The sequence below is a fragment of the Xiphophorus maculatus genome, chromosome 13 (genome assembly GCF_002775205.1).
Source record: "Xiphophorus maculatus strain JP 163 A chromosome 13, X_maculatus-5.0-male, whole genome shotgun sequence".
NCBI lineage: Eukaryota > Metazoa > Chordata > Actinopteri > Cyprinodontiformes > Poeciliidae > Xiphophorus > Xiphophorus maculatus.
Window position 1 is genome coordinate 11,061,600 of NC_036455.1, and position 26,276 is coordinate 11,087,875.

The following is a 26,276-nucleotide window of genomic DNA, read 5'->3' on the forward strand; positions in this document are numbered from 1 at the left end:
GCAGTTGCAGCGGCTCATTGCTCTCTCGGTCGGTGCTATGTTTGGCTGCTTGTGTACGTGTTGATTTGTGTTCCGTCATGTCGGACAAACAAAATATACAGTCGGGACGATCTCCTGACGACCGGTGCCCGCTACGAACGAGATGTTACAGCTGATTTTCAACGCTTGTTCAATATTCCGGGGGGACATAGCGAGGAGCCCCGGCGCGCCGTGGATTACCATCGCAGCAGGGAGGAAGCGACGGCGGCGTAGAGAGAGAAGGTAGAAGCGGGGCTGCAGGGCCGGCCTGCTAGCTGGGCTACGGGGCAACCACACAAACCGCCGCTCCCCAGCCTGTTTCTCTCGAACGCCAGATCCCTTGCAAACAAGATGGATGAACTGAGACTACAGGCTGCATCTCACAGCGCAGTGAAGGACAGCTGTAATCTTCTGATCACGGAGACCTGGCTGCATCCAGACGTAGCGGACTCTGCCATCGAGCTAGCAGGCTGCACAGTACAGCGCCGCGACAGAACGAAGGACTCCGGTAAGAGCAGAGGAGGAGGGCTCTGTGTGTATGGGAACAACACCTGGTTACTAACACAGCGACTGCCATCAGCCATTGCTCCCCAGACCTGGAGTATGTGACTGTTAGATGTAGACCAATATACCTCCCCAGAGAGTTCACCGTAGTCATGGTAACCGCTGTTTACATCCCACCGGATGCTGATGCTAAAACAGCTATTGGACTTTTGCATGGCAGCATTAGCCATCTGCAGAGCATCTATCCAGATGCTGTGCACATCATAGCGGGGGACTTCAACCATGCAGACTTGAAGACAGCGCTCCCCAAATTCCTCCACCAGCATGTAAAGTGTGCTACAAGAGAGGCTAACACTCTGGACAAAGTCTACTCCAACATCAAGCTAGGCTACAGGGCCAGACCACTTCCACACCTGGGTCAGTCGGATCACCTGTCCCTGCATTTAATTCCTACTTATGCCCCCCTCAGGAAAACTGCTCCAACCATCACCAAAACCATCAAATCCTGGCCCGAGGATGCGACACAGCAGCTGCAGGACTGTTTCGACAGGACAAACTGGGATGTTTTTGAACATCAGAACCTGGAGGTTTTTACGGACAGTGTACTGTGCGATATCAAGAACTGTATTGACACTGTAGCTGTGGATAAACGCATCCGGGTCACAACGAGGATTAACTCATGCTACATGATTATTGTGATCCACTATAAGAACATTTATTAAAATAATGTATAACTAAGCAAGTAAGAAAGCAATTTACATTCCAGTATTTGCTTCTTTCAGTTTCTAAATACACAACTTCACAGTTTATTCAAAACTGTTAAAATGTCCTGTAGGGTTTGCCACAATTTCCATGATTTTCATGTCAAAAAAAGTCATTATTGCAAAATATTACCATGCACCAATACAGCCTAAAAGTTATCTGGTATGAAATCTCCTTCTCCAGATGTTCACCCTTCACGCTGCATTCCTCACACCTACATGAATGGGGTCAGACTCTACTCCAAGATCAGGTTTCTCCTCATTGGAAAACACATCAAGGACACATGCACAAACACACGCTAAGGTTCAAACATATAAAAACAGCAGCACAGAAACATGAACACCCGCACACTGCTACATAGATTTACATGTATGGCAACTGTGTGTAAAATAGACACATGGATCAAGCACAAGAGTTGTTCTGACATGTGTTAAGTCCAGGCAGGGCTTAAAAAAATGAGGTGCAGAGAGGCTAGAAAACAGGTGGAGGAATCAACGGTGGGAAGCAGCAAGATGGACAGAATGTGTTATGTGAGCAAGTGTGTACGCACATGCCAAGATCAAGAGGTGCACAGTGTCTCAGCACCTTATATTCTACCATGTGTAGAACCCTGTCTTAGGTAAATGCTCTCCACAGAAGCTGAAAGCCTCTTTTGATGTCTTGACACTTCAAATGCGGAGACCCAACTTTGATTTGCCCATACAGGTGCGTCATGACTAGAGAGCAATTCAGGAAAAGGCCCTTGACGCGTTGCAAATGAACCAAAACGGGATTTAACGATGTCTGACAGATACAAATGGACTAAGACAAAGTGAGGAAAAGAGACAGGAAAGAGGAAATAAAGTGGAGGACACTGACCAGCGTTTGCTTGTACCTCAGAGCCTTCCTGTCCGACGCATCTGCAGCCATTGACACACTGTCACTAACCCAAAAATAAACCCAGCCGCTCACGGGGAGTCTCAGCATTACCAGGAGTGCTCTGGACGTTCCCTCGCACACATGCACACATTCTCTCATCAGCATGTGCACCCCAACACACGCACTCTGTTACACACTTGCATTCGAACATGGTGTAAATTATCTTCGGCTGCGGTTACAGTAGCATTGGCTTTCCACAACGATATGGAATAGCCAGTGGTAGGAGGAGGGACTGGGGGTGCAGAATGTCTCAGTTCAAATATTTCCCTGATAATTACCAGAGTATTTTGTTTAACCTCATCAACCGGTGGACATTGCTTTCATCTTTCACCTAAGTTTCTTTAAAATAGAGCAGAAGAAAACTCTCCACTTTGACAGCCAAATGTCAATTACAAATACAAATACAATTACAAATGTCAATGTTATTGCTTAGTAATAACTAAGAAATAAACAAAGACATTTTTTAAACATTTATCATTTTTTAAAATAAGATTCGGATTGCGGCTGCCATTTTGTGAATTTGTGCTATTACAGAAACAGACAGTCCGAGTTGAAGTCAGTCACACTGAAAGTACTCAATGTTCTTCCTGTACCAGCTATAGATACTGTAAGGCTTCGTCATGGTGACTGTGTTGCTTGTCAGGATTCCTGAGTTCAAACTAGAAAGCATAACATGGTAGCAATCGCCCAACAGCATTCCTAGATGGGTGTTGGTTCACAGTTAAACATGCTTCTGATTTCCTTTTCATGAAAAATGCAAATGTTTTCCTTTCTTATCTATTCTTTGAATTCCCAGATCAATTACATGTGTGCTTTTTATTAATCTATTTGCTTAGAATAATTGTTTTAGCCTTAAAGAAATTTAAATAAAGTAAATAAACCATGTGTATTTAGGAGTTTAGTAAATTGCTGGTCATTAGAAATAACATAAGCAATTGTAGTTCAAAAACTTGGCAGTATTAAGAAACAAGGTAAACAAATTCCAATTAAATTCCATTAAATAAAGAAGAACCTTTACCATCCACAGAGTCTGGTAAAAAGCTAGATGACTCCACTAAATGATATTAACACAGAGTCAGTGATTATAACCCATATAGTGGGTTATGGTCATGTGGTAAGATAGATTTAAAGTGTCAACAGGATATTTGGATTTGAAAAATACGCTCTTGAACAATGTCCTTTGGACAGATGAGACCAAAAAGTAATGCTTGACCATCATTCACAGCATCATAATGAAGCATCAGCACAAAAACACAACACCCGCTATCACAAACAACGGTGGAAGGATCACGATTTAGGCTCGTTTCTGCCTTGGCATTTCACAGACAATGAGATGACCATGAACCTTTCCATATACCAAAATATTCTAGAGTCAAATTTCTGTGTGACAGACAAAACCTGACCACAACTATAATGATCTGAACCATTTGACAAAATGTAGCGTTTATTGCTTGTTTCATAATTGCTTATTATACTGTAGTATTGTGTTTTTAGCGTGTAAAGCACTTTGCACTGCCTTGTTGCTGAACTTTGCTAGGCAAATAAACATGACATGACTTGACTTGTGTATGAGCAAAAACCTGCAACTTTATTTAACCTGAGCCAAGAAAAAAAAGTTCCCCCACAAGGATGTATCTCGTTTCAGCCAATGGCTGGTTGTACAACCTATTGAAGCATAGGTACATAGAGTTTTTTCCGCATTAGCAACCGCTCTTTAAAAGCCATGTTAAACAGAGTATGAATCAAGATTTTTTTCATTGCATCAAGCAAAATATGTTTGCAGTTGTAACCTGACCACATTTTTCTTCCATTAAAGTTTTGTTCAATCATTAACTGGTAAAACTCAGCTTTTGACTGAAGTGTTATATACTGTATATATACAGCATATATATATATATATATATATATATATATATATATATATATATATATATAGTTCTTTATTAGTTCTTTATATATATATAAAGAACTAAGCTACTAAGCTATTTCTTTAGCAAAGATTATTTATCATGTAATCATTTCTCAAGACTGATGCAAATCAACATGGCAGGAACATGACAGGTGAGCAAAATGCTATTTTGTTAGTGGGTGTGTGAGTGTACCAACTTGATTTTGGAACAAAGAAATGGAAGTGACCCAGTAAGTAAGTGAAAAGTTCATTTAGGTGTGGTCACGCCTTCAGCTTTAACAAAATTAATTAACTTCTGTCAGTCTCTCTTATTTCTGCTTGGTAAGTCCAAATTAAATAATCTAGATGATAACTAATTTTAATAATAGTGTAATATTTATTTTGGTGTAAAAATTATAAATAATGCTTCTGTACATCACAGTGACAAATGTAAAGATATGTTGCCAATACTATCTATTTTTGAAGTGCAGAATGAAACGAGAGTCTATACCCAGGTTAATAAATTAAAACTTGCAAACACTTTCTGGTTTAAGCAAGGAAGAGTAGAGTACCCTAAAAAGTTTGGCTCGTCTTAATATTTTTCCCATCTTGTTAAATTAAAACAAGTCAGATTATGTCATTGTTATTTTATGTGAGAGGCCAACACAAACCCATAGTTGTCATTAGGTGGGAATAATTATTTACTTTGTGTTTAGCTGCATGTGTACTGTGACTACACACAAATTTTAAATCACTAACTAGGGATCAAAATTATAAACCACTTTGGATTATTAAATGAGATTCCAAAACACATTTCAGTTTGGAGAAAAAAAAGTCAAAAAGCTAGATGAATGAGAATCACTGCAACACAACTGAGCTTCATTCTAAATATTTTAACATTCTACTAATGCCCATAATTCAGGTTTTAGTTTAAAACAACAGATTAAAACAGCAGACATAATGTGACATTAACACAAACAAGCCAGGTCTTAGTAATGTATTCAAAATGCTGATTTCAACCTTTAATACTCTTGATTTGAATTTTTCCTAGCGCCCACATGCAATGGATGACTTACAGAAAATACAACACAGCTTAACGACACACGCATTCAGGCGGTGAGGGTGCTGGACGGGATGTGGGTGTGGAAAACCTGAGAGAGAAACTGAAGTGGAAGGACGAGTGAGAGAATAGTACTATGCAGGTGACAACACAACAGAAACTACACTTTAAAAAACTTCTACCTCTAATGGAAATGTGTCTGCTTGTGGTTTTATCTGCCGAAAACAATGACGACTGAGAGGAAGGACTGGAATTTACTCTACAGCTCTAAACAAATACGGAAAGCTAAAGAGGAAACTATACGTTTGTAGTTCCTACAACATTTAGTTTGACACCTCAGCGGTCTCACATAGGTGGCCAGGTAAGATGTAAATACGGTGGCTTTGAGAATACTTTTCTTTGTTCTGCTTTTGAATTTTATACAGCAATGTGTCTCTTAATTGATTAAAATCTAACCCACATTCTGCTCCCATAAACAGATACAATCTTAACATTATCGAGTGCACTGTGTCATGTTCAGAGTGACTTTGTCTTAGCCCACAAATTTGCAACATTTCCATATGACTGAATGTTTTTACAATACTACTTTTATTTAAATTTCCAACTGTGAAATGACATTTTCACTCTGATTGTTAGTACAGTAAGAGCTCATTGCAGTTGCTACAAGACATGATTGTCATCGAACAATGCTGTCAAACTGGTTTAGTGACATATATCTAAGTCAGAAGGCAAACAACATCTGTGTGACTTTGTGTTTTGTTACTGTACATTTTTCCCCCCCACATACTGTGTTTCACTTTTTAACTCATGCAAATATTCCATAGTAGATTTATAAGTTATAAACCATAAAGGACTTGGATGATCCAGCATTGCTGGATGTTTGTCTGGTCTTGGTGTAGATGCCTTAATACCGCTCTATCACTCCAGTTAAATGTGTTTGGTAAAACTGGCCTTTGAAGGTAAGAAACAAGGAAATCTGATGAACATATATTCCATTTGAAAGAGAAATGTAAAATGTAAATGTCTTACTTAAAATAACCTCAGTTCTCAAAAAACCAAACATTCAATCCCGTTAAAGATTATAACCCACTAGATGATGGTTATCTACTTGAGTCTTTATTATGTATTAAAAAACAATGAATGAATGAATAAATAACATTATTTTGTGTTTAAATAGATAATAGGGGATGGGTCTTGTACAGACACATTCAATAAATTTCAATATTATTGAAAACCCCATTTGTTTTAAGGATGTCATCACTAAGGAAAACATGTAGAGATTCATATAAAAACTATGTATATATATATTTCTATAAAGACTGTTTGAATGCCTTTACTTCTGTCAATTATGATGAAAATTAGAATAATTCATCAGACCAATAAAAAACTTATTATACTTTTAATCTGACAAATGAGACTCATTGGGCATAAATTCTAATGTATTGAATATGATTGTATGTCAGGCAAAAAAAAGCAACAAAACTGATTTGATTTAATATGTGTATTTTAATATGGTGCCAGACAACCCTCTGAACAAATTCAGTGCCAAAATAGCCCCATTAATCTCCATTTAAATCAAACAATTATATTAATATCTCTCTGCATTCTCTGATGGCAGCTTTTTATTTTGAAGACTATAGAGGTTTCTTATTGTAACCTGATGAATGAACTTGTTGTCTTTCAATATACAAACACATTCCGGTGGAAGGAAAGGAGTGTTACATCTAAATATTACACAAAGGGAACTCCCTTTCTGTGTGTGTTTCTACTTATCCTTTAACGCCATGTTTTATCTTTTAAATGGGTTTTAGTTTTGTTCTCTTGATCCGTACTGTTACTAAAGTGAACGTTGGGAATGTTTTACAGAAATTTGAAAGGTTGCGACATAAAGTGGTGGAGGTCGTCTTGTTTGCATCTCTGTCAACTTAGGCTGAAGATATTTCTATATCTTCAGCCTTCAGATATTGAAGGAGTGTGTCATGTATTCATGTTTCTGAATGCAATAATTTATATATTCTCGTGAGACTTCAGATTTACAAAACATAACTTTATTTAAAGGTTTATTAATTGATTGTGCGAGTTGCGTTATGTAACAAACTACATCATTAGGCTGACATATAAAGGCATTGGTCTTTTGCTGCTGGACACTGGAAATGTTTCTGCCTGATCTCTAGCATGGCTGAAATGTCTGTTTTATAATCTTCCTGTTTTCCACAGGATGACGACCAACTACACGGACATTAGTCCCTGTAATCCAGATGACAGGCTCTGTAGTAAGTAATAAAAACTGCTAATGTTAAATACGTAACATTTTCAAAGCTTTATCTCATATATGTCATTTCCACTCTGATTGTTTAAAATCTGTACTTATCTTGCTGTACGAGGTAGAAAAAATGCCAAAATATAATATTTTTTAAACTTCATTTAAGATTTTCATTCTGGTTATGACCTTTTTCAACACAATTGTTGCACATTATGCTGAAGCTAACCTAAACTGCTGAATAAAACATAAGCTCAATTTGGCTGTAAATGAAGTACTTGCATTGCAAGTGACATCATTATGCTTTCACGTGTTTATAGAGATTTCTTTGATTACTGACTTCAAAATATGAATTATGTAAATTTTGACTAGATAATTTCTGAGGTGAAAATAGATTAAAACTATTCACAACTATGGAAAAATGACAAAAATATGTCAGAATCTTCAAAGGCTGTCAATGCAGCCACTGCCTGAAAACCCAAGTACATTAATTTTCTTTTAATTTTTTTTAAAGCCTACATGTTTGAACGAACAATAACACCTAAAGTTTTTATAAGCAATGACTGTGGGTCCCAAATACAGGCATCAAGTGAGACAGAGAAGAATGGGAAAAAAAGTCTAAAGTCTCAAATTCTAAAAATCCCAAACAAAGTGCAGGAAATGAAACATGAAAATTCACAAACAGAGAGCAGACAATGGAGTAGAGCAGATAAACCAGCAGTGGCTGAAAAAAACTAAAGGAGATGATTCATAAAGGTGAGCAAGAGACAAGTGGAGAATAATTAACCACAGTAAGTTTAGATAAAGAAAAAGTAGATACGTTATTGTGCTATTAAATAAATTTAGCTCCAAACCAGAAAACAGTGAAGGGGGGAGGAGACGGGATGAAATGGAATCAGGAAGCAATGTATTTGCTTCTCCATGTCTACATCTTATAAATGTCTAGGAAGCATCCACAGATAAAATGTATGTGGTATGAAAGTCTCAGGTTTGCCTTTCCATGTAATTCTAGTTAGTTAGAAACATTAATTTAAGAATAAATATTCATGGATTCAAGGTGAACAGAAGGAGAATGCTGGAAATCCTTGGTGATCAAAGCTGTGCTCTTGGAAGTTCAAGCCACGCCTTTAATGAGAATGTCACAGAATCTTTTATATCATTCCACAAAGTTCACACCACTCCTTAAAATGTGTCCGAACCAGAATGGGATCTGTTTAACTTGAACAGTAGCTTTAACATTAAGAAGGCAGCTGAGCTTTGTGGTTAAACAGCAGAGGGTGTGTAAATCCATGGATTTGAGAGACAATACTAGAATTGACATAGAATCAGCTTCATTTGAATAAACACTAAACGGTTAAAGGGTGGAGAAAGGAATCAATATGGAGGTCAGGGAGCAATTCAAGGGACAGAAACAGGGGCAAAAACAAAGAAATAATCAACAAAAAAGATACACATCTAAAGACTTTCAGGGTTGTTATGAAGTTTGCTGGAAAATCTATAAAATCTACAGTTTTTGTGTATATTTTAAGTGATTACCATTTCATTTTCTATCAGAATTAAATATCTCACTTAAATATATTTTTAATCAGTCTTTCAGAGATATTAAGAGTTTGAGGCGTTACTCTTGAGGCTTGATAAAGAGGCTTGATAAAGTCTCAAGAGACTCAAGAGTTTGAGGATTTGATTTATAAATTAAATCCTAATTTATAAATTAGGATTTAATCCTAATCCTAAGATTATTTGCTTATTTTGTTGGTAAATAATGCAAAAAATTGGGAGAATGTCATTAATATTCTTAACAGCTGATCTAATCTTGATTTGTATTTTGTATTTATATGTATATAACCAGACATCTATGATGCTCCAAGTTCTGTTCAATACCTTCTCCAGTTGTCCTGATCACCATGGCTGGTCTTTCAACGTATGACATTTAGATTCACTGCACAATGACTCTTAAAGGAAATATGCAATTAAAATAAAAACAATAAGGATCCCTCTGTATTTAAAATAATATTTATAGTTGATTACATAAATTAGACTTTACAGTAGGACTACATGTTTTAAACCACAGACTACTGCCATGTGTAGCTCCACACAGTGTGAACATTATAATTTTTGGTCGGAAAAGAAGATAACAATGTCAAGACAGAAATTCCTGTCAGCATAAGAAAACACAACAGAACAGAATAAAACAATAGGACTAAAAATTTTAAAATCTTTGCATTTTCTTGGACTTCATGCCAACACACGTTCCTTTGTCTTTCTTCTCACAGTAACACGAGAATATCAGCTTGGAGTGATTGTCGTCCCTGCGTTGTTGGTCTCGCTCACCGTGCTCATATTATTCATCATTTTCATATTACTGTGCTGTAATCAGAGAGAGCGGACACGAGTCAGAACTCCTACTCAATACCAAACTCACCAGCACACCACAAACGAGACACACACACAGCGAAACCATAACCACAACAACAACCGTCACCCCCACCACAGACATCACCTACAGGGAATAGATGGTACGCTCATTTTGGTCTACTCTTTATGTGAAATATTTCTTTCAGCCTAATCAGACAGATGATTTATTCTGTATTTTTTTCTCAAAAAGCGCCCCCAGGGATTGACCCTCTTGAACACGAAGAAGTGCCAATGAGAGTTCAAAACACACATCACCATCTGAAGCCACAACACGAATCCCCAGAGAGGCATGGGACTGCAGCACCACATAGAACTAGAGACAGACATGCAACTGCAACAAGACATCACTCTCCAGAGAGACATGCGACAAGACATCGCTCTCCAGAAAGACATGCGACAAGACATCGCTCTCCAGAAAGACATGCGACAAGACATCGCTCTCCAGAAAGACATGCGACAAGACATCGCTCTCCAGAAAGACATGCGACAAGACATCGCTCTCCAGAGAGACATACGGATGCAGAACCACAATCACCCACAAGGAGGCCTCTTGGAAACTTTAGTCATGTCACTGCATTGACGCCATCTTTCTATACCAAACCCAGTGACACAGTAAGCCTCTACAGAGCTCGCATGGACAACAAGGATGTCATCTTGAGAGCACTAAAAGGTGAACATAGTTTTTTTCCCCCAAGAACTGACAAAGAATCAAAGATTAATTTAAAATTTCTTAGAAAATGAAAGCTCCAAAGCTGCAAGTATTTAGCACTTGCTGCTAAAAACGTTCAGGTTAAAATATAATAAAAATAAAAAAAATCACTTCTCTTATCCACATTTTTCTTCAGAAAATGCGAGTACCCGTGAGAAACAACACTTTCTGGGGTTTGCATCCTTCCTGGGAGGACTGGGCCCTCACCCTTTTATTCCTGCTCTACTGGGCGTGGTTTCTGTACGGTCACCATTAGTGATAGTGGTGGAGGAGCTGAGGCACAGAGACCTACTGGGGTTCCTGTGGAAGTGCAGAGAGGTAGAGTACCATCGTTCTTTTCAGAAAGATTGATAATATTGTCACGTGGGTTTAGACTCGTGTTTAAATAAAAACGGCATCACTTGTGATTCGTTTGAGAAGGTGTAATAATATCTGTAACTAAATCAACCATCAGCTACAAAACACAATCAATAAAAAAGTTAGTTTTTTCTGTTTTGGTCAAGATTTATTTTAATTATTTAGAAATTATGCTTTCCACTTATTAACACAAAGCAGATATTTTTCCAGTTTTAGTCTTTTCACTGTATTAAGCTCTGAGTTTATTTGTTTAGCTGTGTTCGTGTCTGACTATTTCTTTAAAAGGGATAAATAGCAGAGGTTCATTTAAATTATCTTTAAATTATGAATGTGTTAACTTTTGAACTATGAAAGCTTTTCTTAGTATTGTGTAATTTTTGAGTTGGTCAACATGCCCTTACGTAACCATCATCGAGTGCCCAATAATCTTAATTTTGCCCCTAATGTTGCACCATATTAAATGTATTTGGGGCCCTCTGGAGACTTTCAGTTTGCTTAGACCTCAAAACATGCATTGAAACATGGAAGCCCCTAACTTCCCTCATTTTTCTCTCATTAAAGGATAATGCAAGTCATGAAATGACAGAAAAGAGGATCTTCACCATGGCAGGACAAGTGGCCTCTGCCCTGGTTAGTTGAACTGCTGTCCTTCTAATTATACCCACATTTCTGAAATTTCCTACTTCTCTACCATATACTTTTCACTTATATTCTAACATATGTTGTCTTTCTCATCCTAGGATTACCTGCACAGTCAGGGATCTATCCACGGGAACATCGGAGCGCGCAGTGTTCTGGTTGGTGGTGACATGACGGCCAAACTGTGGGGATTGGGCTCAGCTTACCACAGAACACAGATCGACACTGCTGGGCTGGTGGAGGAAATGGAGCTGAAGAAATGGCAGGCACCTGAAGTTCTGGCCAGGAGAACGGCCAGTAACAGCAGCGACGTGTAAGTGTTCAAGTTCCCTATAAGAAACATACGATAGTAACATGTTAGTGACTGGAGAGACTGGATCTGGACGTTGGATGTCAGGATTTGGCATTACGAAATATGTCAGAATGATTCACTTCACTGTTAATCTGCTGCTTTAAGACATTTTTGTTGCACAAGTGGACTTTGCAAATGCTGTAGTTTAACCTGGTAAAAACTTAAGTGACCTAAAGTTATTTTTCAAATATTTTCACAGATGGTCCTTTGGTATCCTCCTTTATGAAATGGTTACATTAGGTGAGTATTCTACGAGCACTATTGAGAAAAATTGTCAAAATATCCTCAATTGTTACTGGCTTTAGATTAACTTTTTTAATATTATGGATTTTGTGTCAACTTGTCATCTCTTCCACTTTCTTAAGTCACATAGCTATAAAGTTTAGATTTGAACAACAAAGAGGAGGAAACTGCACAGGTTAAGGAAAAGAGAAGTGGCAAATTTTAAAAAAACTAGTAAAACTCAAAGATATGCTTCAGATGTCCATTAGTTTTAGCTAAAACCTGATTAAAATTGTTGCTATGAAAGACTGTGTTGAAAATGATTAATTTACACACTAACTGAAAATAAAAACTCTGGGGATGTAGAGACTATAAAGGTTCTGTCCCTGTTTCAGCTGTGCTTCAGCCTCTAGTGTTAGGAGTTGGGAGTATGAAGAGGAATGTAATGAGATTGTTGGACATCATTTGCATTTCTTTAAGATTCACTTTTTTCATGCTTTTGAAAGAAAAAGAAAGATCACTAAATCTTGAAGGAAGTATTGTAAACTTAGAGTATATATCCTGCTTTCAAATATTTTAGAATGGTGAAAATATTAGTTTTCACTTCTGGATTGTACACAATTTCCTTACAAAAAATAAATTTTTTTTTTCAATTTTATTGTGAATGATATACATTCCAGCACATATCTTCCATATACAAATTATAAGAAAATTGCACGTACTACATGTTTCTTTTTTTAAAAAAAAAACAGCAGTAAAAATGTCTAAAATTGATACAATTATTCATCTCCTTAGCAAGTTAACAAATGTAGTAACATTTTAACATCAGTCATGCAAAAGCTTTAAGTAAACTATTACAAACAAGATAGCCAGGAAGTCATAAAATAATAAAGTAATGAAAACCTCTCTGCTTTTAGGTGACCCACCTTTTGCTCACATCATGTCGACTGAACTTCTGCAGTATCTCCAAAGAAGAAAAACTGTGAAACGGCCAACCAACTGCTCCAACACACTGTAAGAACGGCTGCAGAAACACATTACCATGATCCCATATCTACACATGAAGGGTAAAAAGGGCAGTAGCTGGTCAGAAAATCTTTTAATAAACTTATGTTGATAGAGAAAAATGAATGAACTATTTCAGTTTAAATTTAAAACTGTATTTCTTAGTTGACATGTTTTGTGTTTCTGTGGTTATTCTGTTTCTGAAAACATTTGGAGTATATTAGGTACTTTATCACCTGATTTACAGAAAAAAGAAATTTCAAAATCTTGATCATATCAGTTTTATGTCAAAATAGCCAAAGACTTCATTAAATTACAGGATATCAAACTGAAAAACAACAGATCATATGTGGAAAATATTTGTTCATACAAATAAGCATACAGAAATTACTTTAAGGTAATTCATATTAATTACCAAACATCTTATTAGCAACATATTTACAGTGCCCTGCTCCCATACAACATGTAGGTTGTCCCTTCTGTTTCATTCAAAACTCGGAGGACGCACACTCATGTTTTTCTGCAGCTGCTTAAGTAAATTGCAAATATACATGTTTGCATTTTTCACTCTTTAACTGTGTTTGTAGGTACTCCATGATGAAATCATGCTGCAGCTGGAGCCCCCAAGGGCGTCCCTCGGTCGCCAGACTGATTAGGATGCTTCATGAAGGAGAGCAATCGGCAAATGGGAGCACAGCTCTGAGGGTGCCTGAGCCACTGAACATGGAAAGATACATGAGGGAGGCAGGATACGGAGAGGCGTTCAACTACGCCGTGTTCTGATTGGCTGGGACTGCTGTGACAAAGGACTCTGTTTCGCTGGACTGTGAATAATGGCTCCAACAAATTCCTTAAAGTACCAAGTACTGCTGCAGGAGCACAAAAAGCGAGGGGAATTAAATATGCCAATTACATCGTTTGTTTAGAAAACATGTTTTTATATTTATAAGTAGTTTTGGAATACAAAATATAAAGCACAACCATGAAGTATGTCTTAGGTAACTTATTCTTTTGTAAATGTGTATACATTTTGGTAAATAATACCTTGGTTGTCTTGGACTTAATAAACAAAACACTTAAAACATATTTAACTTATGATCATTTTAAAGTCAGTCCTGTCTTCTTTTTAAAGACATACCGAAAAGTATTGCTTATATTTTATTAACTTGATCCATATCGCCACAATGAAATTATTTAATTCAAGGCTTATGTGCAGTGCTCAAACAAATAAATTATGTCTTCATGAACATACAGTAGTATTTAATAGATTTTTTCTTGTCTGGAGAATATTGATAAAACCTAGTTGCTAGGTGTCAAGTCCTGCTGGGAAATGAATTTATCAACAATGTAAGAAGAAAAATGAACAATGTTTATCTAAAAAAATAATAGATTTTGTAGAATTGTGAATGATAGCACAATGTTTGCATTGTTGTTATGTCACTTGACCCACACAAGTCGTAGAAAAGATAAAATAAAATTGATGTCCATCCCAGGGAAACGTACTTCATAAATGCCACACAAAATTCAAGACCTCCCTGCAGTCCAATATGGAATCATGAACTCTAAGATAGTGGATGGAGAGGTGGAGCTATATTATAAAACTGCCTGGATAAAAATCAAGACTCCGAAAACAAAGTTCTACAACAGTTTCTTGATTATTTATTTGCATTATAGCATCAACCATTCCTCGTCAAACACACTCCTTCACGATTTTGCAGTTTTTCTGATTATTGCAAATGAAAGATTTGCAGAATCTTTAGTAACTTAGGGATGAAAGGTGCTGCTTGTTTGGGCAAATGCAGATCAAGTGAACAAATCTGCATGGATCCACCTAATAAAAACATTACACAGGAACTAACAGGCTCACAACACATTCAATGAGTCCTTTTAATCCAACTTTACACGTGGAAGGACCTGTAAATTTAAATACTTCAGAATCCTGGGAAAACTGAAAAAACACACATAAAGGATTATCCTTTCTTGAAAGAAAGCAGCCACAACCAGTCACAATGAAGCCAAAAATAGCTAGCTACAAAGGTAAATATTGGTGGTAAGTACACAATATATGACAAAGCTATGAGGAAGACAAAGAAAGAAGTTTCCTTGATCAAGGTAGCTACTATTTCAGTCACGCTTTGGGAAAAAGCAATGGATGTCATTGCTTGAAAGAAGAAGTTTTTAAAAATTAAGGGTGTTCGTAGAAAAGAAGGAATGATATGAAAAGTCCTCGTCTAAATCTACTGTAGAGACTAGTAAGAAAGGCCACGATAGAACATGAGAAAACTTAGACATAAAAAAGGCTCAAACTAAAAAGTCGAGCAAACAAATGTGCAATTAAATATAAAGGCAATTTTTTACACTTACTACAGTATAGCTTAAGGTTTTCTTATTCACACAGTCATTCAGTCTGATGTAATGGTTTGCTAGTCCGTGACAAGTGTAGGTCCACATTTCCCATTTCCTCAAGACGGTTCACAACAACTCAGCTTAAAGATAACTTACCAGCTGGCATTTAGCGTTGTTTGCTGCTCATTTTTATTTCACATTTCAGACAGAATTTCCTACAAGCTTCTGTTTGCACAGTTTAAATAATAATAATAAAAAAACAGCAGGTCTCCTTAAATAAAGCTTAATGAGACAAAGTGAAAAATTCAGGTTTCCTGCATGTTTTTCATTTCAGACTTCAATGCTTTTCCAAACTCAAATCTTAGAGGTTTTTTGGACTTTTGAATTAAAAAAAAATGACTAGTTGGGTTTTATTTTCTGTATTTAAAAAAATAATAATAATAGAATCGTGTACCAAGATTATGTTATGGTTGGTTTCTGATCTAGAGTTGTGGCAAAGAGTAATCATTCATATATATATATATATATATATTTTTTTTTTTTGGGAAGTTAAATCAGCTCTGACATTTTAACACTTTGTTTTGGTAAATCTGTACTGGTTTATCCTTCTGCAAATACAGTCCATTTAAAGTAGAGTTTGTAAAGTTGAAACGTCTGTTGTGTGAGAGGTTTCCCTAACAAGACTCGGTGTTAAGAACACACAGGTCCAGATGCAAAAAATAATAATTGAAATGGCCCTTTTGAATTTGTGTGTTATGTCAGCTAGTAACTCTAAACCAAACCAAACTAAGTTTGTCAAAAAAAATCACTTTAAGGTGTAGAAATTCTAAGATTAAAAATATTTTAATTTAAATAGAAATGAACGTAAGCATTCACTGTTTAGAGAAAAGGATTGTTATATCTTATGTCTTGAAATTCATACATTTTTCCATATTGGAAAATGATCAAAGCAAATTCAACTATTTCTCAGGCTGCAAAGAAATCCTAGAGTTTTGCTGCTGTCGTGTTTGTCTACTTTACATCATGTAAAATGAACCACTGGGCTGTTCAAGTCTTCTCTACATGTGATATACTCCCAGAACTGTGAGCGTTTTGGGTTTCATTTGGAGTCTTGTCTGGCATTTCAGCTTTTCGTACCCTGTTCTCTGTCTGTACCCTGTTAGCTAGAGGGAACCCATCAAAAAAGGCCAGCATTTATACATGATGATGGTCATTCCTTCTGAGTAACAGCTCAGCATATAAACACTTTTCAGCTTGATAACAACTTTTCCTCAAAAGAAATTGTTCCAAATAAACATTTTTCCACACAAAAATCCACAAGGAGCCATTTTAGAGTTCAGAGCTTCTTTCCAAATTAACAATAGCTGTCTCTGCAACCATTATTAATTTGACAAATAAATCAACATGATCTAGAAAAACTCAATTTCACAAATACATGAAAAATGACAGCCCCACCTTTCAAAAAGAGGAATTATTTCCCTACATGTTGGGGAAAAAAATGTTTCAACCATTTGTTTTTGAAGTGCAAAACAATAAGAAAATAAAATCTTCATTTATGTGTTGCATGGAGCGAATTTTGGGCAGCAATCAGTACCTTCACCAAAAATCTTCATCCCACACAGTTTTTAGATAAATTACCTAGCAGAAATTCCTTTCAATCTTCACAAATATGAGAGAAATCCGACAACAAGCTTCAATTCTGAAGCACTCAGTTCAAGTGGAGAGTCTGTTTTGAATCTTAATGAACCTCGTTTACATTCACCTGGAGGTCCTCCCTTCCCCTTTTCAACAGCTCCGCGTCTGATCCTGGTCCAGGATCTCGACCGTTAGTCCCTCAGATTGTTGATGTGAGCACAGATCTTCAGGGCTGGGCCCAATTTGATGTTCATGGTGGACATGAGATGCTCCTCCTTCAGCAGGAGCAAAGCCTGTCCATCAATTTCCTGCGACAAGAACTGGGAAGCGAGCTCCTCGCAGCCTGAGAGCAACAGCAACACAAGCAAAGTAGGAAGAAAAGATGGAAAACAGAGATTTAACAGAACTCATTCAAACTGTAGAAACACCAACACAAAAAAGTAAACCGCTTAATTACTGTTGTGAGGTTAGTTTCTATTGTGCATCTGGAGTCACGGTAGTTTGGTTTCATGACCTCTGGGGGAGCTCTAGGAAACTATACATAAAAACAAGTTTGAATAAGAAGCAGTTTATGTTGTTACCTTATGCTGTAGCTAAATAAAATAAGTACAGTTTTCCACTCGTTTATTCACATCATGACAATTACCATCCAGTTTGACACAGTTAATGACTCCAAATTTAGAAGCAACTGATATCAATTTTAAAAGTATGTAGCTATTAACTGAAATAACAAAGATGATTCAATTTAAGTGAGGTGTATGAGTAAAGAAAAGGTAAAAAGGTGGAAGACAGAAGTCGGATCTTCCAACCTTGTAGTGAAGAAATGAACTGCGACACTTCCTCCACTGTCCACTGGGCGGGGCTAGTAGGCAGGCAGTTTGGTGCTGAGCTCTCATTTGCAGCTGGCGGAGGCGGCTGGTGGCAGGAAGCCGAAGAAGCAGGTGACAGAGACATGGCGTCTTCTTCATCCTCCTGACCACTGGACTCCTCGTCTGAATGGCTGGACTCTGAGCGGCACTGTGGGTGGAAGAGGCGGGCGGCGAGGGTTACTGGACAATTCATAATGTAGAAACTGTAGAATTACTGAACAAAATCTTAAATGAGATCCGCTAATTGGTGCCACATTCAGCTAAAAATGTTTGGTGTAAACATGTTTGAAAGCCTCATGCTTTATTACAGAGCCAATGTTGACCTAAAATAAGCCTGATTTTTTTTATTCTACGTGCTTCCCAACAGGCTCTTATTGTTATTTATAGGAGACGCTAGAAGTGAATTTAAAAAAAGCAAATTATTTCAATATCAGTGTTTAACATATCATGAAAATTTTTAATGTGATCTAAAGGATACAAAAGCATACAACAGATTCAAAAACTGTAGTTAATTTTTTAAAAATGAAGCTGAAGCTGGAAAAGTTCTGCGTGTAATATTAAGTACACTGCAATCATTTAATAACTTGAAAAAACACAGCTGGTAGCAAAATCTTTAGTAATTTTCACAAATTAATCCTTCGTGTTTTGCTTTAATTGCGTTGTCGCCAATCAGTGAATGACTTGCAATCTGCAACTTCACTGTCTCATTTCTTTTACTATGATTAAAGAAATAAATGTTCATTGTGTTTGTTTTTCCATATATTCTTGTGCAAAATCCACTTTTAATACCTAGAGCAGGTTTATAAAAGTATCTAGCTTCTCACTGTGCTATCTATCTTTCTTCATTTTTCATATTTATAGATAAAGTTCACTTCATTCTAAGTTAATCCCTCCTGTAACAGAGGAATAATTTTGTTCTAAAATCTGAAAATATGAATACATTTTGGTTTAATTTTGTTAGCTTTCCTACTAAAACATTTTATATAGTACAAATTTAGAAAACAGTTTTATTTTGTTGCAGTCGTGACAAAAGTGGCTCTTTGAATGGAAAAGGTCGCTGACCCCTGCTGCAAATGAACGCAGAGCAACAATTGATTATCACTGCTGATGCATTCCCATCCTGGCATTGCCACAACACAACCCTGTACGTTCTACAGCAACAAACTAACAAAACTGCTGCTTTTACAGAGGTTGTCACACCCATGATTATCCTAAAACATTAAAATAATAGCACCTTGCTCACAGATCTAATCAGAATTTGCATACATTCACTTCACTTTGTCCTGTAACTGTATGTAACAAGTCCACAACAGCAAAACACCAATCACAATCTGGAGCAAATGTGGTTTTAGATTAATCCCCAAAAATAGCAGTAAAGCTATAAAACCACTCTAACCAGTTGAACGCAGCCTAGCTACTAGAAAATGTTGCACAAATAAAGACAAAAGTGGCACAATTTAAAAAAAGAGATATCTATAATACTCTTTAAAGAAGTTCTCATGTCAATAAAAGTAAAGGATTACAAAAACAACTGCAATTTGGTGGTTTTGTTGTGGCCACTAGATGGCACCAAACCTCAACCAACTCAAACCCTAAGTTCCTCCAGTGTCACGTGTCAGATGGTGCCAAATTGAGTTTGATGGTTCATTTCTCAAAAGTTTCATTGTTACAGAAAACACTTTGATTAAATTTACCCTTAAAATCATTTGTTATTCCATTTTGCATAGAAAGAACTGACAAAAACTTATTAATACCTATGTTTGATTATTTAAAAGAGTTTTAGACAGAACTTTTCTCTCACCTTTGCAGGTACCGGTCTTCCTGCAATCTTTGCACTGGCTATTTCTGAGCTAGTCCTACGAGGAACCCTCCGCCTTGCAATCCCTCCTTCCTCATCCGAGTTAGAGAAGTGACCTTGGCCCTGGCCCTGGTCCTGGTCCCGGTCTCGGTCCGAAGAGTGGTCCTGATCCTGACGCTGGCTGTGACTGTGTCGCATCCCAAAGTTCTGCCTGAAGCTGACGTTGTACCTGGGGAACCAATACATACTGTATCGTAGACAAAGAGTGACATATACGGTACTGAAGCCGGGACGAGCAACACACAGTTTTTGTCTCTTTGGACCATGCGTGGTACAGAAGTTATAAACACGCATCGGACAAAGAGACAAATGCAAAGCAGAAGCAAAATAATTTCAAACTCATATGCTGACAAAATACTGTTCCAAACAATGCGAAATGTGCATTGTTTACATTGTGAAACATAATGTAATAAATACAATATAAAAATCACAAAATGATGCCAGTTCAATAGAAAATCCAGAAGACAAACATTTCCAAGCAAGATAGGAATTGCTACATATTGCTGTAGCAATATTTAAACATAAAAACAAATTTAAGAAGCACAGAAAACACACATGCTGTGAACATACAGCTGAAGCCACATTATAATTCACAGGACAACCAAATTTCTCCGTGGATTCATGCTGATTATGATTAATCTCTACGTTATGTAAGGCGTGTTGCTAAAAAATGTACACCCCTTGAACTTTTTCACATTTTTCAACTGACATTTTTGGATATTTTTCATCAGGTTTTTATGTAATAGACCAACACAAACAAGTGCATAATATGTCAGGTGAAAGGGAAGTTACATACATGGTTTTCAACAACTTTTGCAAATAAAATTCTGAAAAATGTAGCATGTGTTTGTCTCAGTCAGTACTTTGTAGAACATTTTTGGAATTTTGGATCATTTTCTTTGGAGTAATGAGTTAGATCTTATGGACAGCACGCATCAAAATGATGCTTGAAGTCTTGACTCAGATTATTGAAAGGATCTAGGGCTGGAGATCGACTAGGCTAATCTAAAACATGAATATACTTGATCTAAACCAGCCTACTGTAGTTCTGGTTGCATGTGCAGGTTTTTTATCCTTTCAAAAATTAAATCTACATCTTGGCCTCAACTCTATTGCAATGAGTGTGTGGTGCTGTGTTTTGAATGTGTTTTATCTGCTATCGACAGGCCAAAGGCAAAGTCTGGCCAATTCCTATGTTAGAAAATCTGACCCATCTTAGCATGCAATTGAGTTGCCCTGGTCAATAGGATAAAACCTCAATAGAACACATTGATGTTTGTGGTTGTAACATGAGTGCAAAGGTTCAAGGGGATAAACACTTTTAAAATGGAATGTGTGACTAAAACCAAATGATTTATTTTGCTGCAATTTAAATTAGATTTGCTTAAATTCTAGAGACATTGATATATCAATGGGAAAAACAGCTGAAAGGATTCAGAGAACCATGAAATATGAGTGGCTACAGCAGCTTGAAATGAAGTGAGTTTATAAGATGATGTGTATCATCTTATGTCTACTGTATATATTGTGTCACATGTTTCATGCATGTAAAGTACCTCTTGGCGCAAGACATGGAGCAGAACCTTTTGGTGCCTCTGAACTGGTTGGCAGGAGCAAAGTTTTTGCAGTACTCACACTTCAGCACTGAGGTTTCAAAAGAGAAGACAGAAGTTACTTAATATAGCTACCAAACTTTCATAAATATGTGACAATATGAATTAAAGAGACTAATTATTTCAAGGTTTTGTTCCTAATGTACATAATCACAGGGTTGAAAGAAGGCAAGGGTTATACTTTGCTGAGATTATATTTATTTTTTTTCCATTCACAGCTCTCTTGCAATTAAACTCAGAAGTGGAAATTCCCAGTTTGGAAGCTGTAATTAAAGCTGTGCTGTTATAACGAAGTCGCAAAGTCAAACAGGGTCCAAACTGTTGAACAATGTAAGACGGACTAAGAGTCTGAGAGCAGAACAGGCTGAATACCAGCTTGATTTCTGGTGACTGTCTGGTTGTAAACACTAAAACAGCAAGCTAGCAAGGGTTTGTTGGCAGCTAGTTAGCAGTGGGATAAAAAAAGTCCCACTATCAAAAGAAACTACGTAGAATATGCAAGATAAAATAGTCCTGCCACCAAAAAAATTAAGGCCTGTGATTATGTTTTTTTTTTTAAAACGAATTTAAGAATTTTTAACAATGCAGAGACATCCTGTGAATGTGCGATAAATACGTAAGCGCCCCAAAGTCATAATAACAACAACAATCAGTCTGGGAAATGATGCTGAGAAAAAACAACTGAGTTGGATATCTTCAGTATGGGTTTAATCTCCATACTGGCCAACTGAAACATAAAGGCTTTCAGAAAATCAACACTTCAAAATAGTAGAAGGCTTTAAATTAAACCATTATGAATATTGATTTTGAAAAACATTAGAATCTGAGCACTTTCATCAAGATCATGTAATTTTTTCTTAAATCGACGAAAACTCAACTTTATAAATGGCCGGTTAGCTCAGCTGGTCAGAGCGAGGTGCTAATAACGCTGAGGTCATGGGCAGTGATGTCAGTAACGTGTTACTTAGTAACACTACTGTTACTGTTTATAGTTTTCCAGACAATACTGGAACACACAAATTACTAAAGTTTTTTTGTACTGTTGTAACCATTAAACAATCTCCCATTCAGTTCAACCATATGAGTGCAGACACTTTGTTGATGTTATCATTATAAAATAACTTACAATTAAGTATTGGCAAAGATCAATGTAATATTCACAGGTGGCGGAGCGTTGTTGTTAGCAGCCGCTGAAAGTAACTAAAAGAGTTACTTTTAATGTAACTTAGTTACTTTACAAATCAAATAATCAGTAATCTAACCAAGCTACCTTTTCAAGGAGTACTCAGTAATCCGATTAAAGATATTTTTTCAAAGTAACTATGCCATCATCAGTGATATTTGAAAAAAAAAATGAAGGGGAAGTTCTGAGGGAAATTATTTTCTACTACATGTTGAAACATCTGCTGAGCTCAGTAAAGTTGCTCTGCTTTACCTTTTTGAGGTTTCAAATTCAATCTTTCAACAGGCTAAATTCAGACGCCTCTTGGAAATCTCAGCCAAGTTAAGGATCTACTTTCTTGAGGAATACGTAAATTGACTGCTGTTATAAGGAAGTAGTGGTTTCAAGTCAGCTCAGGTGATACCTGTTGCCGTAGTGACCGTTTCTGATTGGTTAGTGTCTGGACTATCGTCCGTTAGATCCTCTCCAGCCGAGTCCTTTGCTGGACCACAAATCTGTTGGTGAAGGAGAAAAACAAAAATCGGTAATAACACAGGACTGCGTACATGGGAAGGAATTAATGAATCAAAAAATGTATTGTACACACTGGGAACGGTTCTGCTCCCTCCTGGATAACAAAGCCTTCGATCAGATGAGTGAGAACTTGTGGTTTAACTACAGCCTGAGGTGGGGACGCCCGCTCCACCTGACTGCAAGCCCCCCGAGACACAGACAGGATCGGGGTGGGAGAGGAGGAGGCGGGAGGAGGAGAAGCAGAACCTGCAGAGGTAGAAAAGAGTAAAGATTTTTCCATTACATTTTCAGGATGATTTAAAGAAGCAAGTGTTTGTGAATGAGGTGTGGACCAATATTTATCATTATAGCAAAAAAAAAAGAAAAAACAAACATCATCAAATGAATTGTGATTTACTTTGTTAATGTTTGCAACCCCCAAATCCGAATATGGTGGGAATTGTAACTTTTGCTGTTTGAAATACTTATTTGCCATTTGAGAGCAACGATAACTACATTTAGGCCAAATGTATTTAATTTTTGTTAATCCTTCTTGTAGATTTAAAATAAAATTTTGATTAAAAAAATGCTGTATTTCATTTAATCAAGAAGTTTGTTAGAGATAGGAAATGAGACTGCATTTCTCAAAAGACAGTAAGGAAAGTAAAAAGTGTATAAATTAAAATATATATTTCGCTGTTTTTATTTTCATTTAAAAAAAAATGGCAAGTCAAAATATATTTAGTAATTAGTCTTCCAAATCAGTGGAAAAATCTTTACTGGTACTAAAAAACCCTTAAATCCTTTCTTGTAATTGTTAACCAGTTTATTGCATGTTTCCACTGGTATTTTGTTATTTTACGTATGATTTACTGTTGGTGATTTGGTCGAAGATTATGAGTTTTTGAGATCCTCCATGAGATGCAAATTGAGGAAACTTGTCAACAGAATGAAAAGACTACATTGAGACACAAATCTGCCAGGAGCATTAATAAGTTTGGGTTTAACTGCACCAGAATATTTGACGCAGTTGCATCACACAAAGTCATGCAACCAGTGTGCTACAATAGCCTAGCTGATAATAGGAGAGTTTTATTGTCTTAGCGATAAAAAAATGTCATGCTCCAATTGTTTACTGTGAAGTTACCTGCACTGATAGAGTTGCCTGGGGGTGCAGAAGTGTGGTCTCTGACTGGCTGGAGCCGTGGAGGAGACGGACCGTCTTCATCATTTGCTGAACCAGAGTCTGATTTTCTTTTTAGAGAGACGTTCACCTGCTTTCCCTTAAAACAAAACAAGCAGAAAGAAAAGATGAAGCTGGGAACAGATTTCAGATTTTTCAAACTGTGAGGAATCATTTCAATTGGAAACAAAAAGGCACCACAATCTGAAAAAGACTTCATGAAAGGGAATACCCAGGCAACAATGCAAGATGCAAACTACTAAGTAGCAACATGCTACAAACAAAAGAGGCAAAGAGTAATGTCTAAGAAACATAATGTATAATATGTCATTTTGAAGAAATGGGGGAGGAGTTGTAACAGCTATAAATATTGTATAGGGCATATCATGGTGTTGAGCACCATCATCTGTCAGGTATCTTAATCCCGATCTAACTGGCAAAAGACAGTAATCATCTGACCTGTGGAGTCTGGCCGCCTGATGAGTTTCCATTGGTTGTCACCCCAGCTCTTCTCTGCTCTTCAGTCACCTGTGGGAGGGAGTGCGTGGAGCGAGACTGCGATGGAGGAGGAGCTGTAACGGTTGGTGACTGAGAGGAGGTGGAGCTCTGAGATGCAGGCCCATTCTGACTCTGTGCAGAGCTTTGATTGGTCTGGGGATGAAGTTGAGGAGCCTGGGCTGGTGGAGCAGCCTCCTTGGGAGTTTGGAGAGTCTTAAGCCCCACACCTCTGCCCACAACCCCGCCTTCCCTGGAGGCGATGGAGGCCACCATGGTGAGCAGGCTGGACGAGCTGCTGAGCACAGCCGCTCCTTCCTGGCTGCAGCTGCCACGGGCCAGGGCGAGAGCCTGGGTGCCCCCCAGCGTGCTCTGCCTCGCCCCCACGATTTGGACTGGGATGTGAGGAGGCTGGGACGAATGGTTGGAACTGCTAGCAGGTGGGGGGGCAGGCAAGATGGGAGGGGGGTTTCTGGAGGGAAGCTGAAGGGGAACGCGGAGACCCTGAAAAGTCTTCGGTTGGATGGGAATGGGTCCGTTAGAGTGGCCCGATTTCTCCGTGCCGAGTGCCGTTTTCTGCAAAGGCTGCACTACCAGAGTCTGAGCGTTGACCGCAGGTTTGATGGTCGCCGTGCCAACCGGGTAGCAATGGGCCTGTGATGTGGCATTGGATGTCAGGACCAGTGCGTGTGCCGCTGTGGGAGCTGTGGTCCCTGTGGTCAGTGTTCGAGTTCCATGAAGCAGGAGCTGGGAGAGAGGGATGGAGGACGTGGAGGATGAGGAAGAGGAGGCGGCACCGGACGAAGAGACAGGGTGTGCTTTAAGGTTCGTAGGCTGGGGGTAGGTAGGGATCTTGATGTGAGGTGGCTGTGGGTTGGGTTTAGTTGGGGACTGGGGGGTTGATGGGTGGGACGGCTGGACCAGCGAGTAGGAAGCTGAACAAAGAAAAACAATGTTAATACGGGTCACAATCAAACAGAACATCTACAGTCTATTAGAGGAGACTGGAGGAAAATATAAAACCATCTGTCAAAATAAAAGCTGAAACCAAACTAGACCCTGCCACATGACAAACACCATAAATACAGCTAAGGACTGGTTGAAATAAAAGGTCCTGGACAAATATTTCTAATATATCACAGCTGAAAGGGAGGAATGAGGCAAGTTTTCCTCAGACCGATGTTAGAGGCTGGTAAAAAAGCCTCTTACTGAACTTATTTCCACCAGGTGAGAAGACTAGCTGTGACGGGTAGGGTGTTCTAACTTTTTCCACAGCTAGAAAATACAAGTTAGCTCAAATAGTTAATTTAACAGTTAAAAGAAGGCTATTTTCATTGTTAACGTGGAACTAAATAACTTATTTGTCACTTTGCAGAGACAAATAAGACAAAATATGAAACAATTATAATAGACATCAAAATGAAAACCTTTATAAATCAAACCTGTAAACTCTAGACAGAGGAATGGAGTCCTACATTTTTTAATTACTGTAA

At 37.6% G+C, this 26,276-nt stretch overlaps 3 protein-coding genes across 6 annotated transcripts in view; 1 reads left to right on the forward strand and 2 right to left on the reverse strand.

Annotated features, from left to right (window-relative positions):
• LOC102227698 (chloride channel protein 1-like) overlaps nucleotides 1–3,956 on the reverse strand; it is a 29,729-nt gene extending 25,773 nt beyond the window's left edge. Inside the window, exon 1 of the mRNA XM_014470878.2 lies at nucleotides 2,143–3,956. Within this exon, the coding sequence (XP_014326364.2) occupies nucleotides 2,143–2,307 (165 nt within the window). The 5' untranslated portion in view covers nucleotides 2,308–3,956. The remainder of the gene's footprint in view (nucleotides 1–2,142) is intronic.
• LOC106700312 (tyrosine-protein kinase STYK1-like) lies at nucleotides 1–15,387 on the forward strand. Of its 2 annotated transcripts, XM_023344569.1 has the most exons (12): nucleotides 1,190–1,264; nucleotides 5,142–5,511; nucleotides 7,368–7,423; nucleotides 9,684–9,926; nucleotides 10,016–10,258; nucleotides 10,319–10,495; nucleotides 10,671–10,852; nucleotides 11,453–11,521; nucleotides 11,632–11,843; nucleotides 12,082–12,122; nucleotides 13,022–13,118; nucleotides 13,697–15,387. In XM_023344569.1, exons 3-12 carry the CDS (start codon nucleotides 7,369–7,371, stop codon nucleotides 13,890–13,892), a joined length of 1,515 nt encoding a protein of 504 aa, XP_023200337.1. In that variant the 5' UTR covers nucleotides 1,190–1,264; nucleotides 5,142–5,511; nucleotide 7,368; the 3' UTR covers nucleotides 13,893–15,387. The 2 variants fall into 2 exon arrangements, with proteins under 2 accessions (XP_023200336.1, XP_023200337.1); XM_023344568.1 differs by lacking the exon at nucleotides 1,190–1,264 and adding an exon at nucleotides 1–526 and having other exon boundaries at nucleotides 10,016–10,495.
• LOC102227439 (polyhomeotic-like protein 1) overlaps nucleotides 14,983–26,276 on the reverse strand; it is a 17,292-nt gene continuing 5,998 nt past the window's right edge. For 2 of the 3 annotated variants that reach the window (XM_014470880.2, XM_023344566.1), the window contains exons 8-15: nucleotides 24,748–25,718; nucleotides 24,253–24,388; nucleotides 23,200–23,372; nucleotides 23,017–23,107; nucleotides 21,374–21,461; nucleotides 19,761–20,004; nucleotides 17,900–18,107; nucleotides 14,983–17,433 (exon numbers count right to left, since the gene is read on the reverse strand). In XM_014470880.2, coding sequence (XP_014326366.1) covers nucleotides 17,282–17,433; nucleotides 17,900–18,107; nucleotides 19,761–20,004; nucleotides 21,374–21,461; nucleotides 23,017–23,107; nucleotides 23,200–23,372; nucleotides 24,253–24,388; nucleotides 24,748–25,718 — 2,063 coding nt within the window. In that variant the 3' untranslated portion in view covers nucleotides 14,983–17,281. The remainder of the gene's footprint in view (nucleotides 17,434–17,899; nucleotides 18,108–19,760; nucleotides 20,005–21,373; nucleotides 21,462–23,016; nucleotides 23,108–23,199; nucleotides 23,373–24,252; nucleotides 24,389–24,747; nucleotides 25,719–26,276) is intronic. The other variant, XM_023344567.1, reaches the window with a different exon arrangement.

Excerpts from the sequence above, each read along its gene's own strand:
- LOC106700312 (XM_023344568.1), top strand. The coding sequence starts at position 7,369 with ATGACGACCAACTACACGGACATTAGTCCCTGTAATCCAGATGACAGG. Across the intron at positions 7,424-9,683 it reads TCCAGATGACAGGCTCTGTA|TAACACGAGAATATCAGCTT; the intron begins GTAAGTAATAAA and ends TTCTTCTCACAG. Across the intron at positions 13,119-13,696 it reads ACCAACTGCTCCAACACACT|GTACTCCATGATGAAATCAT; the intron begins GTAAGAACGGCT and ends CTGTGTTTGTAG.